This window comes from Oncorhynchus gorbuscha, linkage group LG01, assembly GCF_021184085.1.
Source record: "Oncorhynchus gorbuscha isolate QuinsamMale2020 ecotype Even-year linkage group LG01, OgorEven_v1.0, whole genome shotgun sequence".
NCBI classification, from domain to species: domain Eukaryota; kingdom Metazoa; phylum Chordata; class Actinopteri; order Salmoniformes; family Salmonidae; genus Oncorhynchus; species Oncorhynchus gorbuscha.
In genome coordinates, this window is record NC_060173.1 from 90,625,900 (window position 1) to 90,639,089 (window position 13,190).

General features: G+C 42.6%; 1 protein-coding gene across 9 annotated transcripts in view; it reads left to right on the forward strand.

Annotated features, from left to right (window-relative positions):
* LOC124045660 (OX-2 membrane glycoprotein-like) overlaps nucleotides 1–13,190 on the forward strand; it is a 38,520-nt gene that overhangs the window by 19,248 nt on the left and 6,082 nt on the right. For all 9 annotated transcript variants that reach the window (XM_046365172.1, XM_046365211.1, XM_046365192.1 and 6 more), the window contains 2 exons: nucleotides 887–1,171; nucleotides 5,410–5,514. In XM_046365172.1, coding sequence (XP_046221128.1) covers nucleotides 887–1,171; nucleotides 5,410–5,514 — 390 coding nt within the window. The remainder of the gene's footprint in view (nucleotides 1–886; nucleotides 1,172–5,409; nucleotides 5,515–13,190) is intronic.

Genomic DNA, 13,190 nt, shown 5'->3' on the forward strand with positions numbered 1-13,190 from the left:
AAAGGCACATGACAACCCACTTGCAGTTTGCCAAAAGGCACCTAAAGGACTCCCAGACCATGAGAAACAAGATTGAACTCTTTGGCCTGAATGCCTAGCTTTGTCTGGAGGACACCTGGCAGATGGTGAAGCATGCTGGTGGTAGCATCATGCTGTTGGGATGTTTTTCACCGGCAGAGACTGGGAGACTAGACAGGATCGAGGGAATGCAAAATCTAGAGATCCTTCATGAAAGCGCTCAGAACCTCAGCCTGGAGCAAAGGTTCACCTTCCAAATTGCAGAGGAGAATGTGAGAAACTCCCCAAATGCAGATGTGCCAAGCTTGTAGTGTCATTCCCAAGAAGCCTCAAGGCTGTAATCACTGCCAAAGCTGCTTTAAACAAAGTACTGACTAAAGGGTCTGAATACTTATGTAAATGTGGTATTTCCATTTATTTTTAATACATTTTAAAAAATGTCTAAACCTGTTTTTTCTTTTGTCATTATGGGGTATTGTGTGTAGATTGAAGGGGGAATTTTTAAATCAATTTTAGAATGAGGCTATAACGTTACAGAATGTGGAATAGTCAAGGGGTCTAAATACTTTACGAATGCACTGTATTCACAAGCTTAATGTTTTCACACATTGATATCATCTGTGACATTGATTATCTGCCCAAATAAGTTTGGATATGCTCTTTATCTTTCTTAAGTGTACTCCGTTATTGACATCAGAATAACAAAACTAGACACATCTCAGTGGTTAACTTGGTGTAACCCAACCCAGGTAATCAAAAAGAGTCTCTATCCAGGACCTAGTCATAATAACAGTAGGATTACCCACCTGAAAAACATTGTTTCAGTAAACTCAATATTGATTTTTGGTTGCATCTGTGTCTTCCCCAGTACTGCCTAAACCCCAGGTGAGCTACAAGAACACGTCTCCAGGGGTTATTGAGGCCAACTGTACAGCCGTGTCCCGGCCCCCGGCGGAGATAGTGTGGAACGTGGAGAGGGACAACCGAACTATGGGACCTCCTGTGACATCACAGCTCCAGCAGGGGGATGGGACCACCCTGGTCATCAGCACCCTCACTGTCCAATCAGGGCTGCTGAAGGATGTGTCCGTCAAATGTCTCGTCCACCATAAGGGTCTGGAGTCACCCATCGCTGTTTCTATGAACACCAAGAGTGAGTGAGACACGCACACACACTGGAAGGATGCAAATATCTCCATTTTTATTTGCTCCGAGCTTACACTTGTTTTTAAGTTAGCTACTTTTGGAAAATGTAGCCTGACCAAACCAGACCAAAGCCAAGAATACTGATCCCTGAGGGATGGATGAACATTGTCTGGCAAACAATAATGACTTATCGTAAACAGTGTGTTAGAGTTTAGATCTGTTCTGTTGAAGTCATTGCCAAACAGGTTTAGTTTACACACCCAAAGGGTCTCCTCCAAAATGATTGTCTCCCTTGATAAAGATGAGCAAAAAAGACTATGAAATAAATAATACAAATACTGAGCTGTATTGCTATTTTGCTATTAATTATTTTTCTCTCAAAAAGATAAGGTTCAAAATGATTGTTTCAGTACTTTATGCAACTTCGCTTGTGAGGTTAACAGCACTGAGCCTTTTTCTAGTTTTATGAGATTGGAGAACACATTGGGGGTGGGGGGTCTTAGACCATTCCTCCATACAAAATCTTTACAAAACCTTTAAATTCTTTGGACTGCGCTTGTGGACTGCCCTCTTCAATTCAAACCCCAGGTTTTCAATGGGATTGAAGTCTGGAAACTGATTTGGCCACTGCGAAATTTTAGATTTTGTGGTGAAATTACCATTTATTTGGGGATTCTGACTTGTGCTTGGGGTCGTTGTCTTGCAAGTTTCAGCTTCCTTTGAGGCAATCAGCCCAATAAGATAAAACAAATCATCACCATATTTTATTGTAGATATTAGGTTATTTCCCGCACAGGCATCCTTTTCGATGCCAAACCCATTGCTGGTGTACGTGACCAAAAACTATATTTTCGACTTATCTGACATTTGCACCGAGTTCCCATCCTAGTGCAAGTTCCGTTTAGCAAACTCAAAGCATTTTACATTCTTGGTTGCTCCCAATTAAGCCTTTTTTTCAGACAACCCTTCCAGAAAGCCTATTGGTGTGCAGGTTGCATCTAATTATAGATTTGAAGACCCCAATATGCAACACAGTTCTGTAGTTCTCAAAGCTCTCCCTCCATTTGGCAAATCTGACTACAATTCTATCCTCCTGATTCCTGCTTACAATTAAAGCAGGAAGCACCAGTTACTCGGTCTATAAAAAAGTGGTCAGATGAAGATGCTAAACTACAGGACTGTTTTGCTAGCACAGACTGGAATATGTTCCGGGATTCTTCCGATGGCATTGAGGAGTACACCACATCAGTCACTGGCTTTATCAAGAAGTTCATCGATGACTTCGTCCCCACAGTGACTGTAAATACATACCCCAACCAGAAGCCATGGATTACAGGCAACATTCTCACAGAGCTGCCGCTTTCAAGGAGTGGGACTCTAACCCGGAAGCTTATAAGAAATCCCGCTATGCCCTCTGATGAACCGTCAAACAGGCAAGCTTTAATGCAGGACTAAGATCGAATCGTACTACACTGGCTCCGACACTCGTCGGATGTGGCAGGGCTTGCAAACTATTACAGACTATAAAGGGAAGCACAGCCGAGAGCTGCCCAGTGACATGAGCTGACCAGACGAGCTAAATAACTTATTTGCTCGCGTCAAGGCAAGTAACACTGAAACATGCTTGAGAGCATCAGCTGTTCCGCATGACTATGTGATCACACTCTCCGCAGCCGATGTGAATAAGACATTCAAATAGGTCAACGTTCATAAGGCCGCCGAGCATGTGCTGACCAACTGGCAGGTGTCTTCCGTGAACATTTTCAGCCTCTCCTCGTCTGTCTGTAATACCGACATGTTTCAAGCAGACCACCATAGTCCCTGTGCCCAAGAACACTAAGGTAACCTGCCTAAATGTCTACCAACCCGTAGCACTCACGTCTGTAGCCATGAAATGCTTTGAAAGGCAGTTCTATGGTTCACATCAACACCATTATCCCAGAAAGCCTAGACCCATTCCAATTTGCATACCGCACCAACAGATCCACAGATGATTCAATCCCTATTGCTCTCCACACTGCCCTTTCCCACCTGGACAAAAGGAACACCTATGAGAATGCTATTCATTGACTACAGCTTAGCATTCAACACCATAGTGCACTCAAAGCTCATCACTAAGCTAAGGGTCCTGGGACTAAACACTTCCCTCTGCAACTGGACCCTAGACTTCCTGACGGGCCGCCCCCCAGGTGGTAAGGGTAGGTAACAACATCCGCCACGCTGATCCTCAACACGGGGGCCCCTCAGGGGTGCATGCTCAGTCCCCTCCTGTACTCCCTGTTCACTCATGACTGTCCGGCAAGGCACGACTCCAACACCACCATTAAGTTTGCCGATGACACAACAGTGGTAGGCCTGATCACCGGCAACGACGAGACAGCCTATAGGGAGGAGGTCAGAGACCTGACCGTGTGGTGCAAGGACCACAACCTCTCACTCAATGTGATCAAGTATAAGGAGATGATTGTGGACTACAGGAAAAGGAGGACTGGGCACGCCCCCATTCTCATCGACGGGGCGTCCTTGGCGTCCACATCACCAACAAACTAACATGGTCCAAGTACACCAAGACAGTCGTGAAGAGGGCATGACTAAACCTATTCTTCCTAAAGACTGAAAAGATTTGGCATAGGTCCTCAAATCATCAAAAGGTTTTACAGCTGCACCATCGAGAGCATCCTGACTGGTTGCATCCCTGCCTGGTATGGCAACTGCACGGCCTCTGACTGCAAGGCACTACAGAGGGTAGTGTGTATGGTCCAGTACATAAACGGGGTCAAGCTTCCTGCCATCCAGGGCCTATATATTCCAGGCGGTGTCAGAGGAAGGACCTAACAATTGTCAAGGACTCCAGCCACATTTGTCATAGACTGCTCTGCGGTACCGGAGCTCCAAATCTAGGTCCAAGAGGCTTCTAAACAGCTTCCACCCCCAAGCCATAAGACTCCTGAACATCTAATCAAATGGCTACATCGACAATTTGCACCCCCCTACACTGCTGCTACTCTCGTATTATCTATGAATAGCCACTTTAATAATCCTACCTGCATTGTACATAATTACTTCAATTACCTCTCCACCGGTGCCCCCACATTGACTCTGTGACCTGTATATAGCCCCGCTATTGTTATTGACTGTTGCTCTTTAATTATTTGTTTTTCTTTTTGGTGTTTTATTAAAACTACATTGTTGCTTAAGGGCTTGTAAGTAAGCATTTCACTATAAGGTCTACACCTGTTGTATTCTGCGCATGTGACAAATACAATTTGATTTTATTTGTATCTGTGGCCCTTGGATATCCTTTGCCTCCTAAACCACCTTCCGAACTGTGTGAGGACAAGATACTGTACATATGCGTCCTTTTACAGCAAGTTTACCACGGTTCCAGTGGTTTTAAATGTCTTATTACCCTAGTAATGGTAAGTGGTATATTTATTTATATCAAAACATTTTTTTTACCCATTGTTGGATTTATCAAGGCCATGTAAACTGAGATGTTAAGAGGGTTGAGCCAGTAATCGAAAGATTGCTGGTTAGAATCCCCAAGCCGACTACGTGAAGAATCTGTCGATGTGCCTTTGAGCAGAGCACTTAACCCTAATTGCTCCTGTAAGTTGCTTTGGATAAGAGCGTCTGCATAATTACTTAAATGTAATGTAAATGTCTAAATGTTTTTGTTCTTTGCCTTTCCCCATGGTAATGGATGACAAAGGGTTTATACCCCAGTGAAACGGGAAGCCATGGAATGCCACAATTATGCTGTTTCTTAAACTGAGATTCATTTAAACTACTATGTTATTACTGATTTTATTTTATTAATATGAATATTTAGGTGTGCTGATAATAATGACACCTATCTGTTTGAGATTAGTTGTATTACTTGTTCAACAAAATCTCTCTCAAAGTAATTGTATTAATGTAAAATAATATAATTTCCCATACTTTTGTTGTTGCATACAATATACCGTAGCTCGGTATTTGTTTTGTTTATTTTTGTACTTTTTGCTCCATCTTTATCAATTGTACCAATAATTTGGGAGGAGACTGTACATAATGAAATGAAAACTATGTTAATCTGAAGCTGTTTAAACCAATTAACATTCTTGATACTTTTATGAAGTTTGATTTGTTGCCAGATTTCTTTCCTCTCTCAATTCTCTCTCACTCACTGAATCTGTCTCTCGATCCTGTCTCTCGATCCTCTGTCTCACCTGTTTCACTCTTTCTCCCTTCCTCCCTGTCTAGTTGGGACAGCTTTGACCATCCTGATCTCGGTGACCACTGTAGCTGCTCTGCTGGTCATAAGTCTCTGCTTCTGTCTCTGGAAGTGTTTCTTGCGGAAAGAAGACGGTGAGTGTGTGTATCCCCCTCCATCGACCGATCTCAATGGACAGCCATAAGAGTCCTTATCCAAGAACAATACTTTTTAACTCTGTCCCAGAGGAAAGCGGGAGAAAGGTCCTCCTCGGTTTCTGTATGAGAAATGTTCTGACCTCATTGACCTTGCTGGCTATTTTTGAGCGCTCAGGCTAATAGTTGTCACCACCATGATTCCATGCAGCTGGTTTTTCTCCAGGAATCAATCAGGGTGTGTTTCTGTGTGTATTGTGGGAATTGTGTAACTACAGTGTGTTTGTCCTGTGTGTTTCTCTTGTGTGAGTGCTACAGTATATTGTTCTGGGTCCTTCAGTTTCCTGGTATGTTATTGCATGTGTTGGAAGTTTTCCTGACTGCCTCATCACCTTGACATTCATTTCAGAGGAAGTTGATCTTGAATGACCTGGTCGCTGCTGTTTGGATGAGAGGTTTATGATACCACGGTGTGTGTGTGGCTGGTGCCACCCTCATAGTACAATACTACTGTTTGGATAAGAGGTTTATTGTGTGTGTGTGTGTGTGTGTGTGTGTGTGTGTGTGTGTGTGTGTGTGTGTGTGTGTGTGTGTGTGTGTGTGTGTGTGTGTGTGTGTGTGTGTGTGTGTGTGTGTGTGTGTGTGTGTGTGTGTGTGTGTGTGTGTGTGTGTGTGTGTGTGTGTGTGTGTGTGTGGAAACGCCCTCATAGTACAATAGAAGATGGATCTGAGGTCATTATCACCTTCATTAATTGTGTGTGTTTGAGCCTGTACAGTAGGCATGGAACACCCTGGGATTTAAGTGATCCAATTGTGTGCCAGAAGGCAAAAGGAAGTGTGATACCGGGGGACAAAAGGGGGCACTCAACCTGAAAAGCTACCGAGGTTGGTAGGAGTGTCCATAGAGTCAGCTATGTGCAATACTGTATCTTTAATCTGAGTCTAGAGGAAGGTGTTTGTCCTCAGGCCTTGAGGGAAGCCAAAGTCATTCCTCTACACAAGAGGTGTAAAGCGGCCCTTACTGATTCTAACAGCAGACCTATCAGCTCGTTGCCTGCTCTTAGCAAACTTTTGGAAAAAAAGGTGTTTGACCAAATACAATGACATTACTCTGTAAAACTATTGACTACAGACTTTTGGCATGCTTATATAGAAGGGCAATCAATATGTACTGCCCTAACACAAATGACTGATGATTGGTTGAAAGAAATTGATAATAAGAAGATTGTTTTTATTTTTTTATTTCACCTTTATTTAATTAGGGCTAGGTGAGACGTCTGTGTCTCACTTAGCCAACAGGAAATGCAAATGCTCAATGCCAAATGCTAATAGTACTTTCTAAAACTCAAACTTTCATTAAAACACACAAGCAGGGTACTGAATTAAATCTACACTCGTTGTGAATCTAGCCAACAAGTCAGATTTTTAAAATGCTTTTCGGCGAAAGCATGAGAAGCTATTATCTGATAGCATGCAACACCCCGAAATACCTGAAGGGAATGTAAACAAAATAATTAGCATAGCCGGCGCTACACAAAACGCAGAAATAAAGTATAAAACATTCATTACCTTTGACGAGCTTCTTTGTTGGCACTCCTATATGTCCCATAAACATCACAATTGGGTCTTTTTTCCGATTAAATCCGTCCATGTATACCCAAAATGTCCATTTATGAAGCCCGTCTGATCCAGGAAAAAACTGCTTTACAAAACGTAACGTCATTTTTTTAAATTAACAAAGTTGCCTATAAACTTTGACAAAACACTTCAAACTACTTTTGTAATCCAACTTTAGGTATTAGTAAACGTTAATAATCGATCAAATGGATCACGGGGTGATGTGTATTCAATAGCTCCACGTCTTGAAATGATGGTCGATATTCTTTCTTCCAAAACATCCTGTCGTGTACCGGATGACATGAAGTGCCTCTTCTTCATTTGACCAAGGATCAACTTCAAGCCAATTGCCAAGACTGGCGACATTGTGTGGAAGCTGTAGGACTTGTAAACTGGGAGCCATCTATTTTCCCTTGCCATAGACAATACAGCCAACTGGCGGATTTTTTTTGTTCTTTTTTTTGGGGTGAACAGTTTTCCTTGGGCTTTTGCCTGCTCCACACGTTCTGTTATAGTCACAGACATAATTGAACTAGTTTTATAAACTTCAGTGTTTTCTATCCACACATACTAATCATATGCATGTACTATATTCCTGGCCTGAGTAGCAGGACGTTGAAATTTTGCGCGATTTTTAACAAAACGTTGAAAAAAAAGTCCCGAGCCCTAAGAGGTTTATTTAACCAGGTAGGCAAGTTGAGAACAAGTTCTCATTTACAATTGCGACAATTGTGGGAGCTGTACTGTTAGATTTCAGTGCAGCCTTTGATATTAATGACCATTACCTGTTTTTGAAAGAACATGTTGTATGGCTTTTCAACCTCTGCTCTGAATCCACGATATGGCAATCTATCTAAGAACTCAGGTTTTCTTTCATGCAAGACTCTCTGTCAAACATGTAAGGTGTCGTGTATCGCAGGGCAGCACTCAAGGCCCTTCACTCTTTTAAATATTTTTTTCAATGACCTGGTATTAAACAAAGCCTGTGTGTTCATGTATGCTGATGACTCAACCATATACCTGTCAGCAACCACAGCTAATGAAGTCACTGAAACCCTTAACTTCTCTAGGGTAGGGGGTAGCATTCAGACTTTTGGATGAGAAGCATGCCTAAATTAAACGGTCTTCTACTCGGGCCCAGAAGATATGATATGCATATACCTGGTAGATTTGGATAGAAAACACCCTAAAGTTTCCAAAACTGTTAAAATGGTGTCTGAGTATAACAGAACTGATTTGGCAGGCGAAAACCTGAGAAAAATCAATTCAGGAAGTAGTTTTTTTTGTAGTATTCTATTCAATGCCATTACAGTATCCATTGACTTAGGACTCAATTTGCAGTTCCTATGCCTTCAACTAGATGTCAATTGTTTGGAAATTGGAAATTGTTTCAGGCTTGTATTCTTATAAATGAGGGAGTAAGACCACTCTGAATGAGTGGACCATACCGTGTCACAGAGCTTTTTCATGTGCAATCTCGAGAGAGTGCATTTCTTGTTTACCTTTTATATTGACAAAGTTATTGTCCGGTTGAAATATTATAGATCATTTAGGCTATAAACAACCTGAGGATTGAATATAAACATCGTTTGACATGTTTCTATGAACTTTACGGATACAATTTGGATTTCTTTTGTCTGTCTGTTCTGACTGCGTTTGAGCCTGTGGATTACTGAAGAAAACGTGTGAACAAAACGGAGGTTTCTGGATATAAAGAGACTTTTTATCGAATAAAAGTAACTTTTATTGAGTAAATGAATGTCTTCTGATTGCCACCATATGAAGATCATCAAAAGTAAGGGATTCATTTTATCTCTATTTCTGAGTTTTGTAACGCTTTTTGTCTGGTTACTGTTTGTAATAATTTGTCAACTGGGCTATGTTCTGGGCTAGGTATGTTCTGGGCTAGGTATGCTTTTGCCGGAAAGCATTTTATAAATCTGACACCGTGGTTGGATTAACAAGAAATTAATCTTTAAACCTATGTAAAATATGTTTTGTTTTCTGAAATGTTGTAATGAGCATTTTTGTATTTGAATTTGGCGCTCTCCAATCTCACTGGATGTTGGCCAGATTTTATTTTTTTATTTCACCTTTATTTAACCAGGTAGGCTAGTTTAGAACAAGTTCTCATTTGCAACTGCAACCTGGCCAAGATAAAGCATAGCAGTGTGAACAGACAACACAGAGTTACACATGGAGTAAACAATTAACAAGTCACTAACACAGTAGGAAAAAAAGGGGGACTCTATATACATTGTGTGCAAAAGGCATGAGGTAGGCGAATAATTACAATTTTGCAGATTAACACTGGAGTGATAAATGATCAGATGGTCATGTACAGGTAGAGATATTGGTGTGCAAAAGAGCAGAAAAGTAAATAAATAAAAACATTATGGGGATGAGGTAGGTAAAAATGGGTGAGCTATTTACCGATAGACTATCTGCAGCAATCGGTTAGCTGCTCAGATAGCAGATGTTTGAAGTTGGTGAGGGAGATAAAAGTCTCCAACTTCAGTGATTTTTGCAATTCGTTCCAGTCACAGGCAGCAGAGAACTGGAACGAAAGGCGGCCAAATGAGGTGTTGGCTTTAGGGATGATCAGTGAGATACACCTGCTGGAGCGCGTGCTACGGATGGGTGTTGCCATCGTGACCAGTGAACTGAGATAAGGCGGAGCTTTACCTAGCATGGACTTGTAGATGACCTGGAGCCAGTGGGTCTGGCGACGAATATGTAGCGAGGGCCAGCCGACTAGAGCATACAAGTCGCAGTGGTGGGTAGTATAAGGTGCTTTAGTGACAAAACGGATGGCACTGTGATAAACTGCATCCAGTTTGCTGAGTAGAGTGTTGGAAGCAATTTTGTAGATGACATCGCCGAAGTCGAGGATCGGTAGGATAGTCAGTTTTACTAGGGTAAGTTTGGCGGCGTGAGTGAAGGAGGCTTTGTTGCGGAATAGAAAGCCGACTCTTGATTTGATTTTCGATTGGAGATGTTTGAAATGAGTCTGGAAGGAGAGTTTACAGTCTAGCCAGACACCTAGGTACTTATAGATGTCCACATATTCAAGGTTGGAAAAATCCAGGGTGGTGATGCTGGTCAGGCGTGCGGGTGCAGGCAGCGAATGGTTGAAAAGCATGCATTTGGTTTTACTAGCGTTTAAGAGCAGTTGGAGGCCACGGAAGGAGTGTTGTATGGCATTGAAGCTCGTTTGGAGGTTAGATAGCACAGTGTCCATGGACGGGCTCGGAAGTATATAGAATGGTGTCGTCTGCGTAGAGGTGGATCAGGGAATCGCCCACAGCAAGAGCAACACCATTGATATATACAGAAAAAAGAGTCGGCCCGAGGATTGAACCCTGTGGCACCCCCATAGAGACTGCCAGAGGACCGGACAGCATGCCCTCCGATTTGACACACTGAACTCTGTCTGCAAAGTAATTGGTGAACCAGGCAAGGCAGTCATCCGAAAAACCGAGGCTACTGAGTCTGCCGATAAGAATATGGTGATTGACCGAGTCGAAAGCCTTGGCAAGGTCGATGAAGACGGCTGCACAGTACTGTCTTTTATCGATGGCGGTTATGATATCGTTTAGTACCTTGAGGGTGGCTGAGGTGCACCCGTGACCGGCTCGGAAACCAGATTGCACAGCGGAGAAGGTACGGTGGGATTCGAGATGGTCAGTGACCTGTTTGTTGACTTGGCTTTCGAAGAGCTTAGATAGGCAGGGCAGGATGGATATAGGTCTGTAACAGTTTGGGTCCAGGGTGTCTCCCCCTTTGAAGAGGGGCGTGACTGCGGCAGCTTTCCAATCCTTGGGGATCTCAGACGATATGAAAGAGAGGTTGAACAGACTGGTAATAGGAGTTGCGACAATGGCGGCGGATAGTTTCAGAAATAGAGGGTCCAGATTGTCAAGCCCAGCTGATTTGTACGGGTCCAGGTTTTGCAGCTCTTTCAGAACTATCTGCTATCTGGAATTGGGTAAAGGAGAACCTGGAGAGGCTTGGACGAGTAGCTGCGGGGGGGGGGCGGAGCTGTTGGCCGAGGTTGGAGTAGCCAGGCGGAAGCCATGGCCAGCCGTTGAGAAATGCTTGTTGAAGTTTTCGATAATTATGGATTTATCGGTGGTGACCGTGTTACCTAGCCTCAGTGCAGTGGGCAGCTGAGAGGAGGTGCTCTTGTTCTCCATGGACTTCACAGTGTCCCAGAACTTTTTGGAGTTGGAGCTACAGAATGCAAACTTCTGCCTGAAGAAGCTGGCCTTAGCTTTCCTGACTGACTGTGTGTATTGGTTCCTGACTTCCCTGAACAGTTGCATATCGCGGGGACTATTTGATGCTATTGCAGTCCGCCACAGGATGTTTTTGTGCTGGTCGAGGGCAGTCAAGTCTGGAGTGAACCAAGGGCTATATCTGTTCTTAGTTCTGCATTTTTTGAACGGAGCATGCTTATCTAAAATGGTGAGGAAGTTACTTTTAAAGAATGACCAGGCATCCTCAACTGACGGGATGAGGTCAATGTCCTTCCAGGATACCCGGGCCAGGTCGATTAGAAAGGCCTGCTCACAGAAGTGTTTGGGACGCTAGGGACACTAGCATCCCACATACCCTAGAGAGGTTAACAAGAGGTTGCATTAAATTCTGGAATGGGTGGCCAGTAATAAACCTATCCTGGACATCTCTAAAACTAAGAATTATATTTGGTACAAATCATTCCGTAAGCTATGGACCTCATCTGAATCTGGTAATGAATGGTGTGGCTGTTAAACAAGTTTTGGAAACACAATTACTTGGTATTACTTTAGATTCTAATCTGTCATGGTCAAAACATAGATTCAATGGTTGTACAAATGGGGAGAGCTACAGTGCATTCAGAAAGTATTTAGACCCCTTCACTTTTTCCACATTTTGTTAGGTTACTGCCTTGTTCTACCGCATAATGACAAAGCAAAACAGTTTTTTACACATTTTTGCTCATTTATAAAAAATAACCATCTGAAATCACATTTACATAAGAATTCTGACCTTTTACTCAGTACTTTTTGCTGAAGCACCTTTGGCAGCGATTACGGCTTTGAGTTTCATTGGGTATGATGCTACAAGCTTGGCACACCTGTGTCATGACTCTCCTATGAGGATCCAAATATCAGGTTACCATGGATCAACTTCTACCAGATCCCTCTCACCTGCAGAGGTCCCTCACACCCGGTCGTAAACTTATGCAGCAGAGGACCCTTTTTAGCTTTTGGTTTTGGAACGTTAGTTGGTGATTGGAACGTCCTTTTGTTACAAAGACTTTTTGCTGCCCAAAAACTCTAACGTCCAAAAGTGGACACCGGAACAATATTCCTAACATCCGGATGTAGGGAATGATGAGAGGTGGTCTATGGAATACAAATGTCGATTTTTGTAATGTCATACAAAAATGTTATAACGAAAATATTGTAACTTGAACCGTATGCACACTGTAAATGTCAGGGTTTCATCCTTTACTATAACGGCGTTCGTCTGTTGAAGAAAGAGAGTCGGACCGAAACGCAGCATGTAGGTTATTCATGACTTTAATGAAAGAATCGTGGTACATGAAATAACTGAATCTAAATACAAAAACAACAGAATGGAACGTGAAACTAATTACAGCCTATCTGGTGACTACAACACAGAGACAGGAACAAACACCCACGAAATACAAAGCGAAACTGAGGCTGCCTAAATACGGTTCCCAATCGGAGACAACGATAAGCACCTGACTCTAATTGAGAATCGCCTCAGGCAGCCAAACCTATACCACACCCCTAATCAGCCGCAATCCCAAATAATACAAACCCCAATACGAAACACAACATATAAACCCATGTCACACCCTGGCCTGACCAAAAAATATAACGAAAAACACAAATTACAATGACCAAGGCGTGACATTTACGCTGTGTCGGAAATTTCAAAGATTATGATAATGTTTTGTTAAGGTAGGAATGTGATTTTAGTTTTCTAATGAAATCAGATTTTCATGATACTTTGTCCCAGTAAGTAGCCACGCTCGAGGGAGGTCA